The 13,462-nt window shown below is 35.4% G+C and overlaps 1 protein-coding gene across 7 annotated transcripts in view; it reads left to right on the top strand.

The window, feature by feature from the left end:
• The window catches only part of LOC143249511 (uncharacterized), a 60,815-nt gene that overhangs the window by 22,550 nt on the left and 24,803 nt on the right, over window positions 1-13,462 (top strand). For all 7 annotated transcript variants that reach the window (XM_076499491.1, XM_076499494.1, XM_076499489.1 and 4 more), the window contains one exon: window positions 10,955-11,086. In XM_076499491.1, the coding sequence (XP_076355606.1) occupies window positions 10,955-11,086 (132 nt within the window). The remainder of the gene's footprint in view (window positions 1-10,954; window positions 11,087-13,462) is intronic.

The raw sequence follows: 13,462 nt of genomic DNA, 5'->3' as shown, positions 1-13,462 counted from the left end.
GGTCGATAAACCTCCCTCGAATAAGGACAGTAAGGAAAAAAGATGTGGTCATAAACAGAAGGGTTCTCCATTCAATTCACCTATATGTAAATAAAAATGGCCACATTGATACAATGGAACTGTAAAGGTTTACATTCTAATCTGGCTGACATCAAAACACTGATTGCTTCCTACCATCCTGTTTATCTTTCCTTTTAGGAAACATTTCTGAAACCTACTTATACTGTCACCTTTTGGCAATTTTCTTGATACAGAATGACAGGTTGTGTGATGGATGAGTGCATGGAGGGGTGGCACTGTTGGTTGGTCAGCATTTGCCCACCCTGTCTTTACCACTTGACACACCCTTGGAGGCCGTAGCCATCTGTGTTTCCTTGGGTTATACCAACACTGTTTGTTCTCTCTACCTGTCACCTGGAGAGACATAATCAATCAGACCTTGATGCTTTCATTGAACAGTTTCTGTATCCCTTTCTCATCCTGGGGGACTTCAATGGACATCATCCCCTCTGGGGAAGTGCTGATATTGATATGAGGGGTTACTCTATAGAGCATATGTTCTCTGATCACAACCTTTCTCTTTTCAATACTGGTTTTTCTACTTATTTCTATGTGCTTAGTCAGTCCTTTACTGCTATTGATCTCTCAATTTGCTCCCCTCAGTTATTTTCCCATTTTTCATGGAGGGTTGACCATGAATCCACGAAGCAGTGATCATTTTTCTATAATTTTGAGAGAGACTGGCTGTGGTTGATGCCACCCAACTCGTGTGCCCCGGTGGAAGCTGGATCAGGCAAACTGGCTTTCTTTCACTGCTCTTGCAGAACTATATCCTGCCATTGTCTGTCAGTCATCAATAGATGACTGTGTGGCAGCAGTAACTGACTGTATTATACAAGCAGCTGCTCAATGTATTCCTAAAACCTCAACACATTTTCTACTACATTCTCGTCCATGGTGGAATCCTGCCTGTCACATGGCATGGAAGGCTCAAAAAAGAGCCTGGGATACTTTCTGTAGATATCCCACATTCTCAAACTGTATTGCTTTCCAGTTGGCCCGTGCACATGTTCAATGGGTAAGACATCAAAGCCAAAAGGAATCTTGGATTAACTTCACAACCAGCATCTTCTACCACCAGTTTGAAAGTCATATGGGGCAACATTCGAAAGGTCAGTGGGCAATATAACTCTGTCCCCCTCGCGATCTTGCTCTCTGATGGCCAGGAAGTGGCTGATACCTGGAGCATCACTGATATTCTAGGTGAAAGCTTTTGCTGGGTTTCTTGCACTTCTGCTTCTCCTTCCACCTTCTTAGCCATTAAAACTCGGACAGAGCAATCACCTCTTTCCTTTCGAGCTGATTGTCTCTGTGACTATAATCGTCCCTTTATACTGGTGGAACTCAAACTCTTATGCTTCCATGCCAGTTTCTCTAACTCAGAAATTCTCCACACCTCTCTGTTTCTAGATCTTGTCCCTCTACTACTTCTCACCATTACCTCTTTCCCAGTGAGTTGTCATTCAATGTCATATTAGTAACTGTCTCTTTGAGTCCAGTCAGTTTAGTTTCTTTACCCTTGTTCAGAGCTATGTTCTCTCTTTTTTCTTTTTTGTACCCAAAAAGACTGGGGACTGGTCCCATCATTGATCATTTTTCTCTCAACCACCATCTAGTGTTTTTATTTCAAGATAGAATGGTTCCTTCCTTCCTTCATTGGTTTCATTTTCCATTGGATAATGGATGACCAAGGTTTATGTCTTGGATGTCATTCTGTTTATTCTTATTGCCCCATTTTGCTGACATTCTTCTTTAGTTTGTTTAGGATCATATATATCAGTATTGAGCTTTGTCCTTTGGCTCATGATGTCTTTTAAAGAGTAATGTGAGAGTTTGCTTATGGCATCCACAGTCTTTGATTTGTTTCCATTATTATGTGGATGACTGGCTTCTCCTCATTTTTTATTATGAGGCCTTTTTCCTGACTACATGAATTCTATTCCAAGAAGCTACTCTTCTGGTTTGGATGGTCAAATCTTCCAAAAATGTTTTTCACTCTGACTCAATACATGGTGTATTTTGGTGTTGTTTTTTTTCATTTTTTGACTCAATACAGTACAGCCTTTCCCATCCATCTGCAAAACACTAAGCATGTAGTCACCTCTAATTTTGCCTTTCCTGTACATCCTGCATGAAAGGTTCTATCTTTTTTTTGGGACTCTTAGGTTTCTCAAACATTTTGTTTTTTAGGACAAGTGCATATAAGTATTTCTTTCAATAGAGTTTGAATATCAGTATAATATTTGCAATATTTTGTCCTCTTGTGCTACTGTCACCTTTTATTCTCAAGGATCTGTCTTGGTAGCTGGATCATACCAACACTATGGTTTGCATTACAATAGCATTCCCATGTCTGGGTTTCCATTTTTTCACCAATACATAACTTGTGGATTGGGATCATTTGTGGACAACTCTACACAGCTGTAGGGGTTTGAAGCATACTTTCCATGTAAATTATCCAGAACTCTTGGCTTCCTGCTGAGCATGTTCATATTATCTACCTTGACTTCTGGATCATGAGGTTATGATCCACTAAGATAATTTTATGGTTGTTTCCCATATCAATCATCAGGGTAAGACTTGTTGCAGGAACCTTTGCTTCTGTGTGTCAAACTTTCTATCTTAGGCCCACTCACAGTGAGTTGGGCCAACTGTCACTTATATTATGGGGGCTTTGAACTTGGTAATGGTGATGGATCATCTTTTTTGAGTTGGCAGGATTCTTCCTTTGGAGTGGTAATTCCATCCCCAGTTCTTTTGTTGAATGTTTTCCAAGTTGGACTTGCTAATGATTAATACCTTTGCCACTCCTATCAGTTCCAAATTTACCCTCTCTGGTCCCCATTTTTCATCACGTTATTCTGTTTATAGATGTCCTCAACCAGGATCAGTCTCACCTTTCTCTGTTTGTACCCTAAGTTACAACTTCGTATGTCTGGTTTGTTACTAACTGTGTTTCCCTTCTACTATCTGTCTGTCATTGACAGCCCACAAGGACTAACATGGTCAAATATTAAGATAGTTTTGAAGGACTGGCAGATTTACTAATATTTGAACAGTTCATGATCATGTGCTGCAATGATATGTCATTGTTCCTAAAATAAAAAAAAAGAAGTACTTAAGTATGTGAAAAAACAGTGCATGATTGATGGTTAGTTTAAGTTAGTAAACAGGTTAATAGTGCCAGGGGTTATTGGAGCATGTGACAAACAAACCACAACATACTAGTAGGTGAAGGCTATATCAGAGAAAGAAAAGTCCTATGAGACACTGGTTACAGCACTGTAGTAGTGAGAACCAGTCTAGTATTTGGTGACTAGATGGCAGGCAAGGTAAATTTGTGTACTGATTGATGGAGAAGTGTGAAAGTTTCTTATAGCAAGAATAAAGGTAGACACTCCATACTATGCAGGAGACCTTGAGGTCACATGTATGATTTCATGATTGGCAGTTTATTAGACAGTAGATGTTTCGAGGAACCAGACACAAAAGAGACTGATGAGGAATCTGCACTTACCACAAGAGCTGAAGAAAATAGAGAATCAAGATATGAAGCCCTGCAAGTCTCATAAGGTAACATCCTAAATCAAGGTCTATGGGAATTGAAGGAAACACACAAGAAAATACACTTCACTGCAGAAAATTTGGGACAGTACCTGGGAGAAAGTCAAGCACATAATAAAGGAGAAAGGACCTTGCAGAATAGAGGATGAGAAAAGTGCTATACCAGATTTATCAAGGCAGTTCTATTGGGAAAGTTAAAGATCATAGTTCCAACAAAACACTGGACGTAATTGATGAAGTTGGCTCATGAGTCAATTGTATAGGACACTTAGGAGCAAAAAAGCCAGCCTTTTCCATTACCTGGGTGATCTGCAATTCAAGTGACATTTGCCAAAATATAAGTACCTAAAAGGAAGATAGCCAAGTTGCCATAAGGTGAGATGCCTCTTATAAAAGAACTGTTAAGCAGAGTAGCTGTGGACTTGATTGAACTGCTTGCATCTATATTTGAGGAGGGCAACTAGCAAAAATTGACAGTACTCAAGTATATTATACATTACCCAGAAGCCATAGTATTGCTGAAATTGGAGATGGAGAGAGATGCAGAAGCTCTTCTGGAAGTGTACTATATAATAGGCTTTCCAGAAGAAGTCTGGAGTAACAGAGGGATCCAGTTTACCTCAAAACTGATATAAAAGGTATGCAGACTCATCAGCAGCAGGCAACACATTACCACCAAGATGTAATGGATTTTATAAAAGAGTCAACAGGGTCTTACTATTCATATTCCTTATTCATTGGATTATTTCTACCATACTTTCTCACACACCTAGTAAATCAGCAATTGTGTCTATTTAACCCATAATCCTAAATAGATTATCCCTAACTCTCTCGTCACTTGAGGTGATAGATTTTGTCAGTAAGTACAAGTCTGGAGCCACATTTGATTCCACCAGAACTGGGATGCTAAGACAGGTTTTTGAGGACCTAGTCCTGCATGCACTGCTCTTTCATTTGTTCATCAGTCAGCTCAAACTTGGAGACCAGCCTCAACCAACAACCAGACTACCAATTCACCCCTGAGTATCACGTGAGATGCTTCTACCCTGGTACTGTATATAAGTTACCAACTCAGATAATATAACCACTTTTTTGGCAAAGTATTGATCACAGTTTTCTCTTATTAAATGCTGTTCTTTGTTACACTCTGAATTGAAATTTTGGCATCACTTTATAAATTTCTGTTTTCAGGTATGAATTATCATGTTACTGTTGTCAGTGAGGAGGCTGTCAGACCTTTCCTACTACTCCTTTGTTGTCTAGTGTCTATGGGCTGATGAGGAGTCACTCTCAGTTGAGGCTGTGATATCCATTGTAAGATGGATACATATATTCAGTGTGGGGTGTTTTTCATGGTGGTCCTGAGGTTGCTTTTTTTGATGATCCACAATATTTTGGGAGAATTTGAACTTTCTTTTTCAGGTGCCTTTCTTTACTAAGTCAACTTCTCACATGACCAGTTTGGATCAACCACTTCCTGCCCCTTTCTTCAATTAGTCACTCAGATTTGTAAGAATATAGGCCTTTTCTGGTTGTCCTTGAGTTTACTCTTTTCTTGATGGGAAAGGTTGTTAGAAGACTACTTAACTTTTACTCCTGAATCTGATATTGCTGGCTGAAGTGGGGAGCTTTACTGTTTTATCACGTGACAGGATAGATATACTTTGTACCCTCATTTGTCTGATTACGTGCTTTGGCTTAACACCACCAAGTGGATATTTAGATTCTACAGACTAAATCTGCTTTGGGATATGTAGGGTTTCAAAATGAACTCTCTAATCACTTTGAACAGATCACAATTTATGTATTTGTTTGACCCTTACTCTTGCTTTGAAATGTTTCTTTCCCAAAATCTTGTATGTTGTTGGGATTTATTGAGTAGACACCTTACTGTAGCCCTCTGTAAGTAAACTGAGGCTCCTTTTTTATCCCTTGATGTTCATGAGCATCTCACAGGCATTGGAGTCTTGAATTCATGTTGTATGTTTGCTTTTTTTTTTCTTGTTGGCCACAAAAATTTATTTGGCTTCTGCTGGTAATCAAAGTACTGCAATGATCCCTTGTGTATCCTAACCCCTGGCTTCTGTTCTTTGCTTTATAAAGACTGAGAATAGATTCTTTTCTTAGTTTTAAGACTCATCTATCCCAGATATACTGTCTTTAATGGCCTTGGTATCTACCCTCAGTGACTGGGGTCTGTAGGAGTGAGATTACTAGAATTGATGAACATCTGATATTCCTTCACAGCAGATCCATGGGTACTTAAGGTTATTGTGTCAGGGTTGGTCCTTCTGCTTACTTCTCCACCTTCATTATCCTCTAAAGCTGTAGTGTTTCCATCACCCCCATCTGATCACTGCTGTGTGAATTTTCATTCTCAAGCTATCCATTAGTCATGGGGCTGTTATTAAAAGATGATCTTAATCTTCCAAGATTTTATTCACATTTATCTGTTATATGAGAGGTGAAAGAAAATTGATGGACAATCATTGATCCTTCTTGTCCAAACCAATTCTTCAATCCTTCCAGGTTCACAATAGAGTCCTTTTTCTCAACCTATGTTGACGTTCTTCACCATATCTGTGGATTACCAAGTTTGATGTTGCTGATGCATTTCTGTTGAATTCAACCTACTACTATCTATATTTTGTGCATGTGAGGTAGGTTCTGCTGTTCAGGATTGTATCCTTTGGCCTAACATCTGCACTGTATATATTCAGAACTGTATAAATTTTTAAATGTGTTTCAAGCTGGGCTAACTCAATTCCCATCTGGTTTTAGGCTATGCAATGGTCAGTCATGATTTTACGTACATGTATGGTTCTATCGTTCTATCACTTTTGGAGATGTGAGCATCTCTCAAATCTCTCTAATTTTTCAGTTTGAAGATACATGCAGTCCCTTCAATGCTTTCTGTGCAACCAGTGGATCATGAATTTAATCTATTGGATCATCCAGTCTCTGTCAGGTGCTACCTACATCTTAGTTCTTGAGTGGTGGTTGGATTATTTCAACACCACTATCAGTGTACCTGTACTACCTGTGTCTCAAGTTTCATTTTTAACCAGATGCCTCACTTCTGGAGTGGGATGTGTATATTGAAGTCCACAAATTTTAGAGTATTCAGGTGGAAGACTAATTTTCCTACCACATCAATAATTTTAAACTTTTTATTGTCTTACAGGCTATGGTTTGAGGTCTAGATATATTGCAGAGGGATGCTATCAGGATTCTTTCCATAATTTCCACAATAAACTCTTACTTTTCCTGTTGTGGGAGCACATATTTTTGGGACCTTTGTTTTCAAACTTTAGTTATTTCCCAATGGGGCTCACTTCGTCCTATCATCTCCATGGCTTGACATTTTCCTGGGGTGATGAATTTCATAGCAAGTTACATCTTATCTCATTTGATTTCTTCTAACTGAATGGATTCTCCACTGAAAGTTTTTTCTCATTTTAAGTCTCTAAAGTTTTTAATCCCCTGTATCTCATCCTCAAACTTTGGCAGTAGATTCATTGAGTCCAGATTAGGTGGAATTGAACCTTTTATGCCTTTTCCCAATTTTTCCTTTTTTACTCGGAGTTCTGGCTATGATTTGATCTCTTCTATTTCAGAGTTGTTGGTAGCCCTGATTTGATGCATTTAACAAGGTTTTCTCTTACAAAATATCTTCAACAGAGGCCACTTCTTCTTTTTCTTTGGCTATCTCATTGAGGCAACTTCTATCCAACATTCTACACCCACATTTTTCCAAGTTCATTGGGGTTTAACTTGTAAAGTTAGCTTATGAGTGCCTCGTAAAAAATTTGAACCCATTTCACTTAAACATGCCCACTACATTTTTTTTCCTTGGATCTGTCTTCATTTTTGGTTATTTTATGTATTTTAAAGATTGGATTTTTTTCTCTTCAGAACTATTCAGCCTTCTCTGATCATTTAGAGAAATTTTTATTTACGTAATTGAGCTATTTCATGCTTTGTCTTGACATCCATTTGGGCATTTTGGCTTCATTTACCATGTATCACCTTTCCGTTAATTGGTATTTTCATGCTGCTGGCTTGTGAATATCATAGGTCTGAGTTGTTTATGCTAAAAGTGCACAGGAATTTTTATCAGTCCCACTATACCCTGATAGATTCTTTCTATCTCTTGCAGTTGTGGAAAGGAATATATCCTTCTCATCAGTTCTTTTGCCAGCTATTTATCATCTCTTTAACCAATAAAGCACTGATTACTTATGTCCTGTCAAATCCCTAAGGCAGTATGTGGCTTCCACTAACTTCTTTTGAGGTGATTTTACTCGATGCTGTATTCATTATGATCCTTTGGTTTCCCAAGATTTGTCCTCAGTACTTTGAGGTGGATTTGCAAATATCCATGTTGTTTATTTTGGAAGTTCTTCACAGGTAAGGAATATTTTCAGTTGCATCTCATCAGATTAGTCGCTTTTCTTTGTCTTCTACAGCCCATTTCAGTTGACCTCTGGATGGTATCAGATGGATCGGTATGTAACCTTCTTCCAGCACTTTCTCTTTCACATTGTTTTCATGACCTGGTAGGTTTTCCTTCTGTGGTTTTTGACTACCCCTGGGTCTGTTTTAACAACACTAATAGATTATGAGGATAGAATATTTTTGAGCTTTTCTCTTCCAGGGTCCCTTAACCTCTTTCTTTTTTTGTTGGATTCCACTCTTTCGTGAGTTGTTACCAAGCAAGTATGCTTTTATTAATCCAGTTCAGCACTAACACCAAATTTAACTGTACTTCGAAGCTACTGGTTGCAATGGGCTCTGTAAAAATGAAGTGTTCCAAAAGACCATTTAAATGCTCATCAGATGGTATTACCATATTTTGCTGAACTGCCAATCATATGCTATCATGCAACTAAAGGGGATCATGTCCTTCTCTGCTGATCATCAAATTGAATAAATTGGGATTAGTTTGCCTTTATAAATTTTAGAAACTTGGTTCACCCATTGCACTGTTTCCATGGTATTGTGCCTTTTGACTTCCTAATATACTTTATTTCCCAGATTCTACTGGTAGAGCTAGGGATCCTTACCACACCAAATTTCTAGACACTTGGGTGGTGGGCAGTGGTTTTTCCTTCAGAGTGTTAGGGTGAAATTTTCCAGGTGTTTGTAGGAGAGACACCAGCCTCTATGGGAACCTACTTGTAATATTGGTTCAGATTTGATGCTAAGCTGTCTGATTGGAGGTGTGCATGGCCCTTCTTTTTGATCAATGTCAATATACTGTTCATGGTAGGAGATTCACTATTTCCCTATAATTCCAAATGTAGAGTTGGTTCATTCTAGGTTTTATTGAGCCTAGTGTTCCACATCCTCTCCATAATTCCAGGGCAGGTAGAATGCTCCTTGCCCAATTGGTTGAAGAATGAGGACAAATCTTCATAACTTCAGACTTTGAGTTTTGTTTCTTTGGTTTAGTAATGAATGCATGTTACCATCATTCCAAACCTGGAGTGTTGTTTTTCAGACTTTTTCAGATGAAGGAGAAAGTTTTTCTATTTTAGTGTTTTTTATTTTTTCTGTCATGATTTATAACACAATTGTATGGCTGCAGGTTGATATCCAATCAAGTGTGTGTGTGTGACATTGTGGTCCAGTTGCCCTCACCAATGTGGGATATAAGGACCAAGACACCTTTATTCCAACCTTGAGTCGCGGAACCTTGGCTGTCTACTTGGGAATGACTTATAATGGTGATTACTGGTGTACTATTCCACCTTTGCTGTAGGAACAAAGTCCTGTATAATTAGCATACCTGTGCTGGATGTAGTGTAGTTCTCCTTGTGTACGATTATCGTTGTACATTTCTGTTCTGTGCAAATGCATCCAATATGGATAATGCCCTCACTGACTTGTCCACCTTCTCATTGTGGAATTCTAGCTGTAAATATCAGCAGAGGGAAAGTATGTTTAGGACGTTAACTTTTTCCTAAATTAAACTTGTATTTCCAGTAATGTCAGTAGTTTTATTCTACAGTAATTCTTATTTAGTACAATACCTTTTATATTTATTTTTTTTATTTTGGTTGTACAATTTAAATCAGGCTGTATGTTAGAGAGTAGCAGGTGTGTGTTAATTTTTTATATCTGAATTCTATGCTTTCATGTGTGTATTCATTCATAAAGTTTTTTCTGTGATGTTGATTTTTTAAAAAATCTAAATGAACAATAAAAGAAGGCCCTAAAAGTGCTTTCTCCAGCATCAAAGAGTATTTGGGGTGTTTTTATTATACTTTGTAGCTTGCAGCTTTGAATTGTGTTGATAATTGGGTAAATTGAATTTCAAATGTGTGAAAGATACTTGTAAAGATTATGATGTAAACAATTTTTAACTTATCAGCCTTTCCCTGTTAATGCATTTGTAAATGAAAAACAAATTTGTATATGATTCTTTTTTGCCAACTCAACTATGAGGCACCCAGTATTGAAGTATAATACAGAGTAAATTAACTGAACTGCAATGTATGTGAAAAAAGCATGCATACATGTAAATTTGAAAATTTTCGTGTTAAAGATCAAGTTTGAAAGAATTCTTATGGAATGTTATGAAATGTACTAATTTTATATATTTATATTGTCTTGTGCTTATTATTATTTTTTACTAAAATATTAATTTTATAAATTAATAAAAATTGCTGTGGCATATTTGTTGAAACTCAAATGTTTTAATGCATAACCTGACAAAATTTATTTGTAATGCTTCTTAGATGCACCTATATCTATATAGATGTTGACTAGTGTAACAGATTGTGTATGTTTTATAAATAACCGTGTAATTCCCTTTATGTAGCTCAAACTCCCTTCAATATCTATTGTTATGTTGTCACTAATGTTTCACAGCTATAGTATTTGCATCCAAACATATGTTTTCACTTTGTGACACTTATACAGGAATTTATTAGTGTTTGTCATTAACATCTCATCTCTGGTATGACTTAGTTTCTGTAGGTATCATTGCTACATTTCTTAAATGTTGAAATCAAATTCCTCATTAGCATCACTTTTAATTTGACATTTTATTTTGAATAACTTCCATACTATGTTTTGGGATGCATGTATAATATACTAGAAAACATCCATACTTATAAGTGTATTTTTGAAACTCGTATTTTAGACTTTGAAAACAAGTATTTCAAAAATGTTTTTAATCTGTATCATAAGTTGTTTTACATGGAGATAATTTAGATTTTTTAAAATGGTTATTAGAGTTACAAGGAAAAGTATAAACTGCTTTATGAAAGCAAAACGGTTGTATTTCATGTGTTCAAGACCTTTCATTTTATTATTATTCTAGGCAGTTATAAATAGCACAATTACTCCAAACATGACCTTTACCAAAACCTCACAAAAATTTGGTCAGTGGTCAGATATCAGGGCGAATACTGTTTATGGACTTGGATTTGGATCCGAACCAGAGCTTAACAAAGTAAGGATATTTTACATTATTTGTTACAATAAAACTTTTATATGATTTATGTTCATTGGTATAAAATCTATACCTGTACTATACCAAAAAAGTGAATTGGTGTTTCATAAATTATACAAGTTCCAAAATAGGTTTGAATATTTTGTAAGCTGAATCATTATAACTGTGTATGAGTGTGCATACATATGTACATGTATAAACATTTAAATAAACGATATTGAAATTTCATTCATTGAGCACAGTTTACACCAACAGAAACTTTAACAAGCAAACAGTTTAAAATGCTCATAACATCAACATTAAATTGTGCAATCACATAGTTGAAGATTTCATAGTCTAGAGAAATGGAAAAGTAGAAATTGAAAAGACTGAAGTAGAAATAAAAATACCCACTGGAAATTAACATTTTCTTACCTTCAAGGGATTTGTCCCAGCCAACTACCTATTTTATCAAAAGGAAAAGTGACTGGAATCCAAGTCTTTAGGACTGTTCAAAAAAAAAAAAAAAAAGTAAGTCTATTATCATGACCAGTGTAAGGAATAACCATTTGTAGTATGGTGCCTTAAGTGTTTTCAACCATCTGTTGTCATATTTAGATTATTTAAAAAAAATAGAATGCTATTCAGTTATTAGTATGAACTGATATCTTCTGAACAGTAGTCAGAAGAGTGAGTGGCACTTTTTTTTTTAATTGGCACTATGTGATTTAAATTAGGGTATTCTAATATAATTTTGGAAATATGGGTTTTAGTGGTGTAGTGTACACTACTGTAAGGTTTTGTTTTAATTTTGGGGGTTGAGTAGGTGGGAAAATTCAAGCTTTTCCACTGCATTAGATTTTAGCTTTCTTTAGTTACATGTAACTTATCAGAGGTACTGATATTTCTCTTGGAGAGAACTAGTTGTTGGTGTGCACAAGTATTTCTGTGCAAGTTTACTAGCCTAGGTTAATTTGTCTGCTTAACTTTTACGAAATCAGTGGCTTTGATTTAAAAAAAAAAAGATATGCAGAGATATTACAAAATAACTTAAAGAAATGTTACTTGTCAAAAATAAATAGCAGCAAATGTAAAAACAATATTAAAATGAAGAAATATCAAATGACAATTCAGCTGGTATATTCTTAAGACTAAATTGTTAAAGATACATAAAGTACAATGATAAAAAAAAACAACTTCAATTTAAACTTAAATAGTTTCCACATCACTACTAATTCATTTTTTTCAAATTTGGTAAAAGTTATAAGTAAATATACTCCTGTTATGTTCTACAGTTTCAAAAATCAATTATAGTGTAGAAAGTACTAAAAAGTAAATGTTTAAGCACCCATGTGTTTTCAAATATACAATTTTGCATTATGGGTTATTAATGTTAGTACAGAATGTTACAAAGGCTCATTCAGTTGGCACATGCTAGTTTTTATAAAATAATCATTTGTATCTGTGTACTATAATAATATGTATATATTGAAAATTGGCTAATTTTAAGATGTTCAATGATTTTACATGTACAACATGTCATCACTAACCATTTTTTGTGCTTTCAGATTCTTTTTGTTAAAATTTCAATTTAATAGTACCAGATTTCTCCTTGGCAGTGGAACAGGAAACAAAATTTTTTCAAACAATATTTTACTCAGGATTTACCAAATTTTTTCTAACAGAGTATTTTTGTAATTTGAAAATAATACAAAATAAATTTGAAACAAATAATAAAGGTATGATAATATAACAGTACAGTGTGTATGTTAGATTCATGACCATAATTACAATTAGTCACTGGAGCTTTTGGTTTTTGCTATAAAAGCTGACAATAATAGTATAATTAATTTTTTTAAAGAACTAATCTAGCTTTAACTAGTTCTTTTGTAGAAAGCAATTTCAACTGTAAAGGAAGCTTAAGAAAATATATTCACAAATATTATTTTTGCAATGGCATTTATTGGCATGTGAATCATTGCAAACATTTTTTTAGTGGTTTGACTTTAAATTTTAAATATGGAATCTAACAAACTGATCACTTACTAGTTAGAATCTAAACGAAAATGTGTTAATATCTAAATTTGTTGTTTCTAACCACCTGAAGGCAACAGATCACACTTAATAGTTCTAGATAAAAGTGTATAAGTATTCATTTATTCTTGAGTACAATTTTTAAGTGCCTGTGACATGTAAATGAGATTACATGTGCAAAAACATGTTTTGTACCACCTGTTCTGATGTTACACAAACATTGGTATTAGCTTATCAAATCTCACATTAGCAATTCACTTGGCAGTTTGTCAGTTAGCTTGAAATTTATTATGCTAAAAATTAGAATTTCACAGCTTTAGTGTATACAGTGAATATAACTTGTTATAAAATGTTAAGCTTGAC

This window comes from Tachypleus tridentatus, chromosome 4, assembly GCF_004210375.1.
Source record: "Tachypleus tridentatus isolate NWPU-2018 chromosome 4, ASM421037v1, whole genome shotgun sequence".
In the NCBI taxonomy this organism is placed as follows: Eukaryota; Metazoa; Arthropoda; class Merostomata; order Xiphosura; family Limulidae; genus Tachypleus; species Tachypleus tridentatus.
This window is presented reverse-complemented; position numbering and strand designations above follow the sequence as displayed.